The 18,624-nt window shown below is 31.5% G+C and overlaps 1 protein-coding gene across 5 annotated transcripts in view; it reads right to left on the bottom strand.

Moving 5' to 3' along the window:
- The window catches only part of CASK (peripheral plasma membrane protein CASK), a 139,968-nt gene that overhangs the window by 38,340 nt on the left and 83,004 nt on the right, over window positions 1-18,624 (bottom strand). For 3 of the 5 annotated variants that reach the window (XM_080167660.1, XM_080167663.1, XM_080167661.1), the window contains exons 15-16: window positions 16,454-16,579; window positions 13,645-13,741 (exon numbers count right to left, since the gene is read on the bottom strand). In XM_080167660.1, coding sequence (XP_080023786.1) covers window positions 13,645-13,741; window positions 16,454-16,579 — 223 coding nt within the window. The remainder of the gene's footprint in view (window positions 1-13,644; window positions 13,742-16,453; window positions 16,580-18,624) is intronic. The other 2 variants (XM_080167664.1, XM_080167662.1) reach the window with 1 other exon arrangement.

Raw genomic sequence — 18,624 nt, 5'->3', positions numbered from 1 at the left:
AAAAATCGCAAAAAATCGCAAAAAATCGCAAAAAATCGCAAAAAATCGCAAAGAGTCGCAAAAAATCGCAGAAAATCGCAAAAAATCGCAAAGTAAATGGTGTGTATGATGTGAGCGATATATAAAATGGGGGTATGAACAAGGAGTTGATGTATAGGTTCGATTCCTACGGAATCTGATTTTAGTTTTTTGAGTATGGGTATAATTCCCAGTATGTATGGGTTCGATTCCTCCGGAATCTGATTTTGTTTTTTGAGGCTGGGATATAGTCCCAGTTTGTATATATATATGGGTTCGATTCCTCCGGAATCTGATTTTAGTGTTTTGAGTACTTTTCGTTGCAATCTTATTGCATACGTAGTTACAGACATGCAGTTTTTTCAATGTGCAGTGGAGAGACAATCATTGATTGCGTACGGAAAATAAGTAGAATAAATAGAATATTAAGTAATTATTAATTGAGAAAGTTTAATGTAGGGGGCTGCACTGACAAGGTTAAGTTTGAGAGACGTTTTCAAAATAGAAGGTAAAAAGAGGGAAAAAGGAAAAGGAGGGGGAGGAAAGTTGGATTTAGAGGATTTGACATATTTGACTTATTTGATGCGATAGGATAATATATGACTTTTAATTATTGTAAAGGTTTTGAAATATTTAATTAAGTAAATTTTAATATAAGTTAAATTTATAAGGTAGACAACTGCTTAAATGAAGAAACAAAACAATAGTAATAAATAGTAATAAACGGTAAGGGGTTAAAATACTAATTTAGTTTCTTACATAATTCTTTGATTCTTTAATTAGGCGCTAATTTGTGCTTTGGGGAGAATGGGAGCGGGGGAGAGGGGGGAGACGGAGGAACTGGGGGAGATAGGGGAAATCGTCTGTTGATGCTTTAGGAATTTCGCGCGTTTCCGTTGCGGAAGGATTTAACAAGTGGGTAAAGAATAAAGAGGGGGGGGGTTGTTTTGATGCACGGTCAAGGGGGATGGTTTGATTTCTTAGGTCATATGAGAGATGTGATTGGGGGATTAATTATTAATCTTAAAATGGTTTATAAAACACTTGAATATGACACAATTGGGGTATAAATAGGGGGTTATTTGACTTGAAATTCAATTGTTTTAAAATGTCCGACCAAGAAGAAATTCAGATTATACAAGTTGAAGCGCCGGCAGTTCCAGCGGAAGAGGTGGAGGGAGTCCAAGGAGGCGGAGGTGCTGGTGTCCCAGAACCTCCTGTTATAGATTTATTTTCCAGCAGCGACGAGAACGAGAACGAGGGCGACGAGAACGACGACGACGAGAACGACGACCCCGTCATGCCCGCCGTCCAGGCCGCTTTAAATCGCGCCGCCATTCCCGACTTAGTCCCTCACCCGAGCGTAGATTTACGCGTTGTGGACCTCTGGTTCGCCCAGAGGCGCCGGGTGATGGACTTGCTTCACGATGGGGACCTCATCATGTTTCGGAGAATCCGCCATGCTGTGTGCGACGAGGAAGTGCTTAGGAACGTTCGTCGCAACTATGAAATTGTTGCTGCCCTGATTAGAGCGCTTCCTGTTATTACCAGGTCCTTTCAGAGGAATATGGACATCCTGGCGCGGGTCAACCAACAGGTCATAGCCCAGAGGGAGATCATCGACGAGCTCCAGGCACGAGAACCAATTTATGGACAATATGGGGTCTGGAGCGCTGATGAAATGGATTAAAAAGGTTGAGATTTTGGAAATTACAGAGCTGTCCAGTTGTCAATTAGTCATTTTATTATTTTGATGCAGATAAATAATAATAATAAATGTTGTCCTCAGAAATAAGATGTTTTTTTAATATGTTAGATAGTTCTTTAAAATATTATGTAAATTTATGATCAAATATAAAAACATGTTGGTTGAAAGGAAAGATTAGATTCTAGGTTATTCGTGCGTTAAAATATTAAAAGATATAAAATAAAAATAAAATACATGAAGAGTAAGGGAAAAAATTTGATTTTAAACTGTTCGTGCGTTAAAACAATTATGGGCGGGGGGTGGGGGGGTGGGGGGGGGGGGTGAAATACATTGTTTGGTTAGTTATAAGTGCAGGTCCTACTTAGACTATCATTGAGACAGAGTTCACAAAAGTTAAAGGTTAATGTTAAGGCTAAGGTTAAAGCTACTCTACACTTTGGTTTGTGAATGCGGTTCCTACGGAACCTATGCCTGTAGATATGAAAATAGGGGGGGGGGGGGGGGAAGTCAGCTGTGTGAAATAAATATTTAGTAGTACACCCAAATTCGTTTTTTTTTTTTTTGGGGGGGGGGGGGGGTAATCACCCCATTACCCCCCCCCCTGGACGTCTATGCCTACACCTACCTTCCTTTCCAATTGTTATTTGAAAATATTTTAACAATATTGTTCTACAAATGTTAGAAGTGAAAGTAGGATTATACAAATTTAACTACAATTTTCCTTTCCCTCCATGGCATAGCCCGATATATGATATTATGCATTCTGTTCTATATTTAGACACAGAACTGAGTTGTAATTAAATAATCAAGATTAAATATCAAAATGACATCTGATATAAAAAGACAAATTTAAGTTCTAAATTGCATATAGATATAATCATGACCGACCAAGCAAGGCCTATAAATAATCTGAAACAACCAGAGAGCGTGGTTTAAGAAAATCAAGTTCCCCTTGTATAACAAAATGTCATGAAAAATCAGAAAATTATATTAGTCCAGAAAACAGCGTAAAGTGGCACCAAAAAATGACGTCATACGATAAAATAACCAATGAGAGGCAAGTATAAATTTTACCATTGGTTAATGTCAGTGTATACTGGCCTCTTATTGGTCAACTTTATTGTATGACGTCATTTTTTAGTGCCATTTTACGCTGATTCTTAGTTTATATTACTTAGAGCTATATGTTACTCTTTGCTTTACTACATAGATATCTAGCTATAGTTAACAAGGGCACACTTTTTTATAGCAACGCGAAAACAAAATAAAACGCAATCACACACCATCAAAATAAAAAAAAATATAAAGAACAATTGAATGGGGGATAAGGGTTAAACTAGGAGTTGAAAGTATTTAAAGCATAGATCTATGATAAAAATTATGACCTAAAATTAGCAAAAGGTTATTTGGATAAAAGCGTCTAAAAAGCAGTAAAACAGAAATTTGGCTGCCAATATCATGTAATTCTATTAAGGGGAATATACACACAAAAAATCAGACATCTATCTTTGACAGTGACCAAGAATATCAAATTTTATTGGCTCGGGCGAAAATATGGACATACGGACAGACCCTAAAAATTTGTTTGAGAAGCTATGTAAACAATAATATATTCTTCTTACTCTAGATCAAATAAAACATGAAAGAAAAGTATAAAGTAATACATACAACTGGGACAATTTGGTCCACAGCGCAGCCATAACAAGCTAACATTATTTTGGATGCCACCCCCCCCCCCCCCAGAAAGAATAGGAGTAAATATTTATCAAAAGTGTAAAAATGATATATTCTATGTTTTTAATTATATTAAGAAAATCCGCCAATAAAAAGAAAGTTACTGTCATTTAATTTGACTAACAGACAAACGGACAAACCATAATTAGCTGCTCTTCTAACAACTACAATACATTGTACAATATTTTGAAAATTGCAAATAGAAATTTGTGACAATAAAATAAGTTTTTACAATTTTGAAACATTGCTTTGCAAAAGGAAAACTCCATAACATGGGATTCAATATGGCTCAGTAAATATAGAAAACATTTGTATGCTTTTTATTACAACACAACTACTCTATATACAATTGCTATCAGCCTATAGGAGTTGATGGGGAAGTTGACCCTATACTTTCGATTTTAGGTTTAAATAGAAAAATTAAGCAGACGATTAAGGGGAGTCATTTTTCCAGATAAATTTCTTTTGAAAGGTATCCTTCACAAAGCCCTCCGTAGTTATAAACCTATAAGATGTTTCACTGTAAAGGAGAACCATATAAATTTAGGGGTTGGTGAGATTATTTACTACACATCACACATACAAACATCCAGACATCTTGTTACTTTTATATGATTATTTCTTTCAAATTTCCAATACAATTAAAGATAAAAGCTAAAAAACATACAAAACTCATCAATATGAAAAATTACATCTTTAGGTCAAACAGCCAAAAAGTGTTTAGTCAGTAACCCCTTTGGGTAATAATTTGTTTTTCAATGCTTTTGGCATTATTTTAGTTAAAATCATCAACCAAGTAATAATTTATCAAACCACCAAAACATGTTTATTGGTGCATTTTTGCAACAAAAAAATGAATAAACAACTCTTTTAATCTTGAAACAATTTAATTGGATTTTTACGCAATATTTAGGTCCAATAAAACTAATATTAATCTTTTAAGTAGCACTGCTACTTTATACTTTTGGTTCGATGTCGTTAGCACTCAAATGTTTATAGACGTCTATAAATGGTGTTATTTTTTGTCCAAACTTGCAGCTGGACTCCTATCTTCTAGGAGAATTAATTGAATTGAATAGGCTTAAAGTATCCCGTAAGCTATGAGAAGCTTCCATTAAACGAGTTACTCCATCGGTTCAATGGTTGGTGAGGACAAAAAAGGACAAAAAGTGGACAAACAAACAAAAAATAGTTTTAACATATCATCAACTGCTAATGTAATTGAAATGTTATTTTTTTCAACAACTCTTACAACGCAAATTTATCCTTGTTTATTGGATTTAAAAATCATAATAGTTATTTCTTTCATTATTATTATAAACTGCTTTTCGCGGATATAGAATGTATAATTATAAGATTAAAACCAGTTTTTTTACCCCCGAGGTGCCGAGGCACGGGCTAACAAAACTGTTTTTAATCTTATAATTGTACACTTTTATATTAGTAGAAAGCTGGATATAATACGATGCTAGAATTGTTTTTTTCGTATGGATGAGAACGGGTTCCTATCCACCGGATTCGAATGAATACGAGAAAATAATTTATAATTAATCTAAAAAATAAAAACCTGGTTGACATAATAAGTAAGTACAAATTACATAACAAACTCGCTTTTCTTATTATTCCTTTTAACTTCAAACAACTTTTTCTAGTCCTGAATTATTCTCTAAACACAAGATAGAGGGATAGTTGAATGAAAGAAAATAAATGTGAAAATTTTTAATAGCGAAGCTACTCTAGAGTTTCTTGTCTGTCTGTTTTTTATTTTCTCAGTTGCTTTTTATTATAAATATATTATTTTTTGTACCCCATAACAAAGAGCATCATCTATTATACAACTTTCTTTGTCCGTCGGTCTGTCAATATACTAAATACATTTATATATATCAAATGGTTTTGTGATTTTCAGTTATTTATTTATCTTTTAATCATTTGTGGAAAAAATTTAGTAGCGTGACAAAGTGTCTCAAAAATCAGCCATGTGACATCATAAAAATGAGGGATTATCCATATCTTTTTAAGGGATTTTCTTTCCCACTTCTCCTCTCATCTCCTTCATTTTTATGACGTCGAATGGCTTATTTTTGGGACACTTTGTACCGCTACAAATTTAATAATCAATAAAAAGTACATTATTTCGGTCAAGGCCTTTTCCCCTGAAGCTACTAGATGTTGAAAAATGTGTTATGCTGGTGTGTTAATGTGTCTGACAGTTCCATAGTTTATATCATTGAGAACAGGGAAACTTTTTATCCAAAGGACCGCAGGCAATATTAGAAAAAAAACTGATTTGAAATTGAGTTATATATGGCCGTATGGACTATGTAAGTCAATTTTAAGTACAAATTTTTATGTTCATTTAATTATGTTTCGATTTTATAAAAATTTTGTCAATAAACGAAACTTATGCTTATTGCAAAGTGCCTTATTTAAAGTTTACATAAATAGAAAATACCCTACTTAAATAGCTGTTATGCTCCATAGAAAATAGAAAAGACAGCTCAAATACAAATTTATTTCTAAGTTCATATCTTCAACATAAATATTAAGAGTTAACACATATTTACTTAGTTCAATCTCACATTCTAATAGAAATTTTTACTAGATTTTTTTGTCCAACAAAAATATGATACAATTGTCGAATAATTTTTAAATAAATGAATGATATTTAATTTAAAAAGTTGTGTAAAGATATTATATGCGCTGAAAAAAAACTGCATATTTATACCTATCTTTGTCTGGCAATCAGATACACAATAAAGTTATATAGTAGCTGCTCTACTATAAATGAAGAAAAAAATCAAATGCTAGTTCTAAGTCAAACTACACTTAATTGTTGTAGGAAAAAAATTCAAATCCTAATTTTATCTGTATAAACCAAGAAAAAATTATAAAAAGACAATTACAAACAAATATTGTATGTTTGTGTAAGATCCTACAAAATTTATGCTGATACATTTCTACACATACAAGAACTTGCAGGGCTCGGCAACCGCCATCAAACCACAACGAAACTTTAAAAGACATGGAATAAATCTAAAAAATGGCTTAAGGTTTCACGCTTTATTAATGGCTAAATCTAGCCCATCTGTAGTAATTCTTTTGCAGCCAAACGGCATTCAAATTTGCGGATGAGATGCAGCTGCCGAGCCCAGGATAAGATAAAGTTGCAGAAGTAAAGAGAGATGGAGTCACTCATCCATGCAAACAATTTAAACTTAGCCATGCAAATCAGGGAGATGGGAGTGGCAGGCTAAAATTGAGAAAATGTGTTGAATATTTCGAAGTAAATGCTTTAATTTAACATTAAGTCCATATTCTTATGCTCCTGATGTTTTAATAACAGTACAAAATATAAAGTATCTGGCGTGTAAAATTGGTTCTGTTGATTTAAATTTTTAAAAAGTGTTTGGGTTAAATTACTATCTATAATACATAGTATAACGATGTCTGTTTGTCTGTTTATTTGTTTGTTTATACCAAAGGATCTCGTTAACCGCTGAACCGATAGGGTTCTCCCTAACAGAGTATCTTCTCTTAGGTCCCGTGAAGGTTTATAACTATTTTCGGGTAACACCCTCCCAAGAGAAATCATCCCCAGAAAAAAATTATCCCCTCAAAAAAAAAACAATATTTTTTTAAATTTAAATTAAAAATGGGTTTTAGGATTCAATTCCTCAAGTGCCCCTAGAGTCCGCTAGCTATATACAAAGTAAAAAGATTCTTAAAACATAATATTTGATAGACTTTTAGGAGCAATGTTTTAGTGGTTATTTTCCCTTGTACTTTTTAAACTTGCGTACTTTTGGGGTCTCCTAGGTATCTAAATTTTTCAACATTTAAGATGGAAATATAGGATAAGACACCCCTGATTTAAAATCCAGGATACAAACAGGATTTTCCAGCTAATTTCTCAACCAAATTGAGGTTGGCATTATTTAATATTTGGAAAGACTTTTTTCTGTCTGGGTTCTGGAGGACAAAGACAAATGTTCCAAACAAATTAAGAAAAAAATAAATATAAAAAAAGTCCTTAAAGATGTATATTTACTTGCTTTTAAATTGCAAGAGGGGGACAAACAACCTAAAACTTTGAATTTAAGCTAAAAGCAATGTTTATTTAAGTTTAAGAATAAATCTTCTTTTCTCTTTGGGGATTGCAAACAATGATTTTAATTGGGACAAAACTTTATCAAACGATATGTTTTAGTCAAGCTGTCATTAATCGTCTCAAATAAGACATATATAATAGGCTATATAGTCTGACTTTAATAATCTTAAAGTAATCACAGAGCAAATTATAACTCACTTTTAGAATCAATTAATGCAAAAATATTTTTTTTATAATTTTCTTAAATAATAGAAAGAAAACAAAATTTGAACCATTGGTCTAGTATTGGTAAGCAGAGATCTAAGGGGATAAGACAATGGTTGATAAATTGATGTTGTACAACTCCAATGATGATACACAAATTACCCCAATTGTAGATTAAAATTGATGGTTGAAACATTTCAACACTCAACTTAATAAACCATCCAATCAAAATTCGCTAAAGTCCCCTAAGTTACTAAGCCAACGAATAAGAAAACGTTGTTATAAACAGCCCAATGTCCCCTACCTCCTTGATTATTAAGTATAAGGTTTATTTATCATCCAAGTTTAAAAATAGCATTTCTAGAAATTGGGAAAGATAGATATAGAATGAGAAACAGAGCGATAGATAAATAGATGAATAGAGAGAGAGAGAGAGAGAGAGAGAGAGAGAGAGAGAGAGAGAGAGAGAGAGAGAGAGAGAGAGAGAGAGAGAGAGAGAGAGAGAGAGAGAGAGAGAGAGCGAGAGAGAGAGAGAAAGAGAAAGAGAGAGAGAGAGAGAGAGAGAGAGAGAGAGAGAGAGAGAGAGAGAAAGTGTAAAAAATAAATACAAAATTTCTTATTTAGAAGAAACATTGCTTGTCTGTAATTTACATTACTCTCTATCGTTTTCCATATACTTCTATTTCTAATTTAATACTTTTTTCAAAACAAACAGCATACTGAAATTGCTTCTTACACACTCAAAACGATTGTTAGTAATAGTGCTTACTCTCAAAGTTCCAATTGAACACTGAAACTAAAATTTTTTTAGAAATACATCGAAAATTGAGGGCTTTATTACTATGCCTATCGACGAAGCCCAAATTGTGTTAAAATGTTGTCAAAAATAATCCATGTGCAGTAATAAAATGAGGGAGATGAGTAGTGAAGTGGGACAGAAAACCCTTAAAAAAGAGATGGTTAATCCCTCATTTTTATTACGTCACATGGATCATTTTTGACATTATTTTAACACAATTTAGGCTTCGTCGATAGGCATAGTAGTAAAGCCTACGAGTTGACATTACATTTGGCTATCCAGTACCCAATGTAACCTGACCTGACCTAGCCAAAAATAAAACGATTAACATAAATTGCCGTTCTTCCAATTTAGACACCCCTAAAAAATATACATTTATTTGCTAATAAATGAAATGTACTCTAAGTATAGAACATATGTACACTAAATATAATATACATATCTTTCTTGTCAAAAGTTCAAGATTCAAATTTTCGGGAAGCATTGGTATTCAGTATACTGTCCAGAAAACACGGGCATGCATATACATTTTAAAATTAGAACTATTACTTTTTAATTATCAAAATAAATGTTTAATGAACAGTTTGAAGATATGTGTGGCAATTAACGTTATTTGAATTTCAATTCCAAAGGAAGTCTTGTATTTTTATTGTGGGGGGGGGGGGGGGGGGGGAGAAATAAAAGATATCATATTATTATTATTGTTTTTAGGCTTAAAACAATGCTATAACCATTAGGTGGTATATGTTCAAAAAAATAAAACCTTAACGGGGTTCAGCGCCTTGGTGAATTAAATTGCAATTTAAATAAGTTAGACTTACATATGAGTATGAGTTTTTGCATGAAACAGCAAATAGTGCTTTATAAAAAAGGACGACATACAATACAAATGACCAATGATAGGCCAGTATACATTTATATTGACCAATGGTAAAATATATGCTGGCATGTCATTGGTCATTTGTATTGCATTACGTCATTTTTAATTAGTCACTATTTGCTGCTTTTTTTGCATACTTATGGTACTTAATATCCCTAAAACTTCTAGAGCGTTGGTAGACACGCCTTTTGTGTTATTAAAATGATATTTGTCCTTGATTCCTGGGTAAAACCCTTCAACAGTCATAAAATAAATTGGATTTGTCCTTCTCGCCCCCCGCCCCCCTACCCCAGCGCATATTCTTTTCTCTCAGTTCTTCTATTCATAATTTCCCTTTACTACATGTAACCCCACTTCCTCACCCCATTTTACTCAACCCGTTCCTATTTAACATTTTTAGTGTTTATATTTTTTGCTCATAATTTGCGAAACTTCATAGTAAAAAAATAAGAAAATTGATTGTATGTATAAAAACTCCATAAATTCAAAAAAAACCGCTAAGATAATTAAAACAAAAAAATTTAAATCAGACGAAACATAGATCGTAGAGAAGATTAGTTCAATTATCAAAACCTATCTTCAATAAGATCTTTTTCACCAACAGAAAGGTAAGAGGCAAAAAATATCTTGTTTTCTAACCTATCCAAAATATAAAATACTAATTTTTACATAAACATCCTTTTTATATATTTTATTATTCATTCAGATGTGCCAACTATAATTTGTATTCTATCCGTCAACCTTTATGCTAAAAATACACAGAAAATGAGATACTTTAAACATCAACATTTAGCCTAATATGTATTATAATTTTACACAACAAAACGGGGTGTAAAGTACATTTTTGTAGCACAACTACACTAAAACTGTTGAATTCAGTACGGCCGTCTGTAAGTACTAGTGAGAAATTATTGCTTTTCAGCGGCTATGTGAAATTAAACAACACTAGCGGTCAGAGTGTTCTTAGACTACTTTCAACTGTTTTTAAAAGGGAAGCTATTTTATAATTAGGGTCGATCCATCTGTTCGTCAGTCCGTAACGGTTAGCTCTTTTCGTTAATTTAGGCATGTTAGGATTGTCCTATCGATTTCAAACTTGGTAAATTTCTGTAGTAGTCCGTACGTCCATTTTAAACATGTTGATATTAAACTTTTTTAATGACAAATTATCCGATTTATCTAATTTTTGGAATACTGATTCCTAGGACAACAAAATACAATGTTATAATCGAAGAATCTCTATAATCAAGTACGAAAAATGTAAGTATGTCCTTAAACATTATCCCGCACCAAGCAATTTTTTGAACAAATTTACATACAATTTTGCTTTGACTCTTATACATTTATATTCTGATTATTCAGATCTGACACTATAAAAGTGTTAATGCCCTTTTGTCCAACCATTTCAGAGCTTTGCTTTTATGGATGTTGTCATCCTTGTTTACAAAAACGTTCATATATTTTTCAATTAAAAGGTTTTTTTTTAAATAAAAACAATTCTTAATGAAATGAGATAGTTGTAAATGAATCCAACTCATAAATTTATTAGAACTGTTTTACCAAAGGTGTGGTTTTGGCAGCTTAAATTAGTGATAAATAAGTTCGTTAAGCAAAACTTATAGAATTTTATATGCTCAAAAAGAAAATATTATGTATTTATTTTAAAAGATTAATTATAAATATTTCTTTTTTAAAAGACTAAGGGAATTTAAGTAAGATTCCCAGTCAAATGCGCTTATTATGGCAAACTGATTTTAAATATGCATTTAATTATACTATGTGTTTGTTCAACATTAAGAACAGTTAGACTTAATAAGCACATTTGACTGGAAGCTTGCTCACAATTTTACTTACCATTGTGAAAACTTCTATTGACTTTATCCAATATTGCTTACAATTGAAGATTATTTCAGGTATTTGATGTTATGTACCTTTGGCTTAGAGTTAAGGCACTACGAATATGGGTTTGACAGCAAAGCTGTTCTATAATTAGTGTCGTTCAGTCCGTACGTCTGGTAAGGTTAGCTATTTTCGTTAATTTTCGACTTTTACATTTATATTTATTTTGTTTATTCAGTTCTGACACTCCACAAGTGTTAAAGTTTGTCCTACCGTTTTAGAGCTTTGCTTTTGTGGATGTTGTCATCCTTGTTTCAGAATGTTTTTGTTGATAATTGGTCTATAATATTATTTTAGATATATGTCGACAGGAAAGTAAAAGACATGTAGAGGAATAACATTAAAAATAAGATAAGTTTAATTCAAATGAATATTGTAATTATTGTTTTAAATTGAATGTAATGAAAGGAATACAAGATGCAAGCTAGCACAGTGTAATATTTTTAAAAAGTGCTAAAAAATATTTGTAAATTTAACTTCCTATTTAAAAGATACTACAAGATAAAAATAATATGAAGGCTATCTTTTTAATTTAGAAAACTTGATTAATTTTAATTGTTTGTTATGAGGTTCAAAATCTAGATTGTAAAAAGGATTCTTTGAAAATTAGAAATTTGGAAATAGACTTTGGGGTCTAAAAATGTTGTTATATTCAATGGGACAAAAAAAGTCCATTCAAAGTTAATAAAATGGCATAATTGAAAATAATCTAAACATTCTATTTGTTATTATTTTTGTCTGCCATGCAACACACATATATAATGCACATTGTATATATCTAATTAAGACACTCCTAACTGAAACCCTAATTACAAAAATGAAAATAAACTTGGATAAAAAAAGTTTCAACTAATATATGGAACAATATGCATGGAAAATGAAATAATTTTTAACATAATTTAGCGGCGAATTAAAAAAAATATAAATTACTTATGACTGAAAAACATTGATCTTCTTGATATTTCCCAAATTAATTCTATTGATCGTTTTTAAAAAGTCTTACATATTTTGACTTAACCCTTTACAGTCGGGCCCCTTGCCGCACCTTAATCAGTCGGGGGGGGGGGGGGGGGGGCGTTCAACGCCCCCCCTTATTATCTCAGTTCCAATTAGAGCTAGAGGGCTAAATTTTTTTGTGCAAGTCCCCTGTTTGATAATAAATTTCCGACCTTTTATAAGTCTAAGTAAATTTTCGCTTCCTTCACCCTTTTATTTAACAACCTTTGTTTTCAGGTCTTTTTTTACTTAAAAATTTCAAACGGCTGTAATTTTCTTATTTTTGAAGCTAGAAGAAAATTTTTTTTCCAGAAAATGTTTATTTTTGTGTAAATTATACATTAGAAATATCAAAATATAATTTTCAGCGGCCGCAGCTGTACTTGGCAGTGCCAGCCGCCGCAGTCGGCGGTCAGCGGGAAAACGGCGGCGGATCTTCATGAAATTTTAATACGTTATGTAGACATGTAAGAAAAGCTTAAGTTTAAAATTTGAAGTCAAAAATTGCGGCCACAGGAGCCTTTTAAAGATTTCTGGAGACCTGGAGGATCAGGACCTGCAGGATCATACCTGGAACCTGAAAGTGACATGAACACCTGTATTTCATATAAGGATGTACTACTAGAGGATTTTTTAGTATTTTGGTATGATAAAATGCTTTGTTTTAGTCAAAAAAATATTTTTGCTCTTTACCTGGATGACCCTGCCAGGTTTGCTGGCATCCTGTGCCCGCCAGGATGGAGATATTAAAAAAAATTCAACTCTCAGTTATGTGTCATACCCATACTTAAAAAGTCAAGCAGTTTGGGCTCTTTATCTTTCACACACAGAAAATGAGATAGAAAAAACCGGATTGGGGGGCGTTCAAAGCCCCCCCCCCCCCCACCCGACCGTTAAGGGTTAAGGGATGAGACAATGGATAATGAATCAATGTACATACTCATTGATGATTAGCCTAATTACTACTAATGCAAATCAAGATTTTTGGTTGAAAAGTTTCAACACTGCTATTTGAACCTACAAACCAAGATAAAATAAATCCCACAAATGTTTTAGGCCAACATATGATTTATCGTGGTTATAAAACTTTGGATACCAGTGTAAGTTACAATCCAATGTCCCGTCCCTAACTAATTTTAACAAAATTTAAAAAGTCTCAACACAGGTTTTTTCACACTTTTCATATAAGGGTTCCAGGTAAGAGTGAGCAATCCGTGTATAATAATCTACTACTAAATCTAAAGTTATGCCATTTGAAAAACTTTGATGTATAATAAATAAATTGATACACGTACCCATCCTACCTTCCTCATTTAGTTTGAGGGTAATGCCCATAGGTTCGTCTGTGTTGCGCTGAAATTGTACCAGTCGTACCCGCGTTACGTTCTCCATCTAAAAGTGTAAATTTTTGATTATATTTTTTGGCTTTCCTTTGAAACTGCGTATAATAGTGTCCAATAATAAATGACGTAATATAATCTAATGATTGACCAGTATACATTGTAATAGACCAATGTAAAATTGTATAATGGCCTATCATTGGTCATTTGTATTGCATGACGTATTTTTTTATGGGACACTATACGCAGTTTCTATCCTTGTTCTATAATTTATTTTGATGTTTCATTTGAAGAAAATTTGCTTGTGAACAACTAAATTTTTCGGTACACCGACAACCGTCCTAATGCGACAAACATCCTAATCCGACAAACCTCCTAAACGACAAACGTCCTAAGCGACAAACCTCCTAAACGACAAACCTCCTAATGCGACATCTTTTAAGTAAAACCCCCTAAAAACTTTTCAAGTGATATCACATTTATTAAGTGTGAGGTAAGGGTCGATATTTTTAATGCAAGGTTGTATCGGGTTCGAAACCATGCCGTTGGGTAGCCAACACAGACTTTGGGATAACTGTCGGACGGATTTTTAAATTTCACCCTGTGGACAAAGTTATTCAAGAAAGAAATTTCGGTTTTGAATTTCGTCCCTGTGTGTTTTATCGCCATATTGGATTTTATTGTTCAACTTTTTTAACAGCAGTGGTGGATTTTGTCCTCAAATTTTGGAAGATTTTTTTTATTTTTTAACTTTTGAAAAATTTTAGGACGTTTTACTTAAGAAATGTCGCATTAGGATGTTTGTCCCTTTAGGTGGTTTGTCGCATTAGGGGGTATGTCGCTTAGGAGGTTTGTCGCATTAGGATGTATGTCGCATTATGAGGTTTAGGACGTTTGTCGCATTAGGACGTTTGTCCCTTTAGGAGGTTGGTCGGTGTACCAATTTTTCAGATTGTTTTTTGCTTGATGTTACTTTTAATGTTAACCCTGAAAAGTGCAGTCAGTTAATTTAAGAACTTTCACCTTAATTTTTACTTTATATAGAAATGTCACTTCTTTTTCAGAAAATAAAAAACTTAAAACTGTAACTTTAAAGTGAAAAATTCTGTACAAAATAAATAATTTGCATATAAATATAAAACATAAGGAAATAAGTATAAACATAAATATTCTACATTATACATTATAAATCGATATATTATTACTTGGATGTTACATCAGATTTTCATATACTCTGTTACTAAGATGCTCGCAGCTGGCAAAAATAACCCCCTTTATCCTATCCCCTCCCCTATTACTGGAGAAATAAACTGGCCAATAAATGAGTGGTATATTAGCAAGCTAAATTGACGACAAACTTTCCCCTGTCAAAATATCCACATATATCCTATATCCATTACATTACACAATGGTTATCTTAAGACAAGAAAAATTAAATATTAATGTTTGGTTTTCCTACTGGAATAAACCATCCCTTTTTATAGGTTACATAATTCAGCCATAAATGTGTTTCACGCCACTCCCAAAATGCAAACAAGACTTTTTTACATGCCTACAAAAAGTATTTATAAATTTATGATTTCCTTTCAAGTATTATTTTAATCTCAAGAGAGTTAAAATTTGCCCTAAAATAAGTATCTAATTTTTAATGAAAAAAAAGTGTATTAGGGGGTTTGGATTTGGTTTTGATTGTTAAAATGTTTTAAAGTTTGATTGCAATGATGTATAAATGTTCGTCTAGCATAAAATGAAGAGAAAAACAATTTAATAAAAGTGTCAAGTAAATCTTATACAGGGAAAATTTATTCATAATTATAGAAACAATGCCTGAGGCTGCTCAAGTAACTTTCAAAGGCGGGAAAGGTATCCTCCAACAAAATGGAAATAATAGTTTCTTTGTAATGGGTTAACCTACTCTCAACCTAAATGCATAAACCACAACAGGAGTTCAGGAGGACATTATCTGTTTAGCCGTTTACAAGAAAATAAAAGACAGCACATAAAAAGGCAAGATGTGAAGAAGAAACCATTTTTTGTAATTTAATCTTTTAACTTTTTTTGCATTTTACATATTTCAATATCTATAAATCACTAGAAACCTAAGTTTGACAACATGAGGACCAAAATATGTTGTTGAAAAATAATTGCAAACAATAGAGAGGAATGCAGATTGCAAAAATTTGACAAATTTGCAATGTTGAAATGTTAAAGAAATGTTTACAAGTACCTAGCATGAGTTTCCAAGAAATAGTTTGGAATTTTAGAAATAAAATGAATGTGCGAAAATATATTATTCAAAATAAGTACATTTTAGTAAAAACATAGCAATTTAAATCCAACTTTAAATAACCAAATTATAGTTAAATGATGGAAAGCTAAACGAGGAATCAAGATAGAATTAGAAATAAGCACCAATAAGTTAAATTGATAAACACAGTTTAAATGAGGTTACTGATACCATTGTCAAATGATTTAACTTATATTGTCTCTAATCTTAAATAATGTAATATAATCTCATTTCGTGAGTTTATAATATTTTTAATTCATATTAGAAAATTAATTTTAATCATAGTCAAATGCTTTGGCAAAATCTGATTTTTAAAAAATATTTCAATAATATAAAATAATTTGTTTCCTACATTAATTATTTTCCATCGACAAATTAAAAATTTAAAATGTAAAACGTTAGTAATGCACGAGAATGGATTCAATCTTCTTTGTAAAGACTGTTACCAAATATTAAACAACTTTTATTAACGCTTACCTCTGGACACTCGCCATTAGGCCCTTCAACATCATCAGTGGCAGCATTACAACTTGTTACTGAGTGAGGAGGAGTCACTCTCACAGCCTCTTCTCCATATACTTCATGAGCTACTACATCATGAGCCTAAACATATAATTATTAGGAATTATTCTGACTATATCTTCTTCATATACTTCATGAGCTACTACATCATGAGCCTAAACATAAAATTATTAAGAGTTACTCTGACTATATTTTCTCCATATACTTCATGAGCTACTACATCATGAGCCTAAACATATAATTATTAAGAGTTACTCTGACTATATTTTCTCCATATACTTCATGAGCTACTACATCATGAGCCTAAACATATAATTATTAAGAGTTACTCTGACTATATCTTCTCCATATACTTCATGAGCCTAAACATATAATTATTAAGAGTTACTCTGACTATATCTTTTCCATATACTTCATGAGCTACTACATCATGAGCCTAAACATATAATTTTTAAGAGTTACTCTGACTATATCTTCTCCATATACTTTATGAGCTACTACATCACAAGACTAAAAAAATAGCAGGTGTCCTACTTTAATCCATCTTTTTGTAAATCTTAATTCAAAATATTTAATTGATAATAATTTCCATTGATAATAAATCATTGAAAATAATTATGTTAATTAAAATGTAAGGAAAGTGTATGAAAATAAAAAGAAACAATAAGGAAGGAAATAGTTGAAGGTTTTAAAGTGTAAAACACACATACATTTGCAAAATATATTACTCTCAAATTTAAACTTTTCTCAAACAATACATTTCAGCTAGGTGGATTGGGGTTGGGTTGCTTGGATGTGTTGAGAATTTAGTGTGTGAGTGTGTGTGTGTAAGTGAGTGTGTGTGTGTGTTTGTCAGGTGTATGTGAAGGTACAGGGAGTTTCTAATGTGAAATAAAATATTTCAGTGGTATAACAAACAAATAAATTTGAGATTATTAATTAAATCATTGTTTTATACAAATTAAGAAGGATGTGCTATGAAAGATAGATCTACCTACCTATTAGGAAGGCTTAACCTATGACTTAGATTATCATAGCTATTGTGGAGAATGGATAGATAGAAATATCCTCTTATAAAACTAGTTACTTGTATAGCATATGCTTGTTTATATGTTTTGTTTTCTATTTTTTTTCATACATATTTTCTAAATAAAAGTTATTTACGAAAAAATGAAAAAATAAAGAAAGAAAAAATATAACTAATAATAACAAGGATGATAATTACTTGCTAGCAATGACCCTGTTTTATTAAGCATACCATAGCTCTATGTATTGGATATGTAAGAGTGAATGTGTATGTACATATATATTATCATATGCTTAGGTGTAATTGCAAGTTTCAGGGTAGCTAAGTACTTCCTATTCATAATTGGTAAGAGGAACATGTATGTGTGTATGTGTGCATGTATGGATGTGTGTGTATATTCATATTTACATGTAAATTTAATCTCATGTTCAGGAAAACCTCCAAAAACTTTGAGCTGCATGTTTGTAGTTTTTATTCAAGCTAAATATAATTATCATTTCCTGTTTTACTTATGTAGATTTATTTGTTATTAGAACTAAACAAATGTGGAAATATTTCCACTTTTTATAAATTAAAATCTTTAAAAATAGGATAAAATAAATAAAAGCAATCAATCTTTTTGTATTATCTTTAAAACTAAATAACTTTCTAGGAAAGATGCACTTTGTTAATTACTATCAATATTTTACAAGTTATCCCCCCTCCTATACACATTAAAGCTCAATCTGTATCAATTAACAAGAAAGGATTATCTTAGCACACTCTTTTATATACAATATATATTCTTATTTATATAAAATAATAAAAAAAGATTTAAATAGAAAACTGTGTATATTTGAATTATTAAAAGTTAAAATAATTCTTTAAAAACAAGGATAACAACCTTCATAAAAGCGAAACTCTAAAATCAAATCACTTGTAAAGTGTCATTACCTAATAAGCAGAATATATGTAGATTAATAAGTTTAAACCAAAATATATATATAAGTTTACTGCAAAAAATTTTAATTAATCATATTAATCATTAAATTGTACCGCCTATAGAATTGCTTCGTTTTCTAAATCGTATCTATCTGTTATAGGAATCATTATGGTAATA

Source organism: Acartia tonsa, chromosome 7 (genome assembly GCF_053477335.1).
Source record: "Acartia tonsa isolate MP-2025a chromosome 7, ASM5347733v1, whole genome shotgun sequence".
Taxonomy (NCBI): Eukaryota; Metazoa; Arthropoda; class Copepoda; order Calanoida; family Acartiidae; genus Acartia; species Acartia tonsa.
This window is presented reverse-complemented; position numbering and strand designations above follow the sequence as displayed.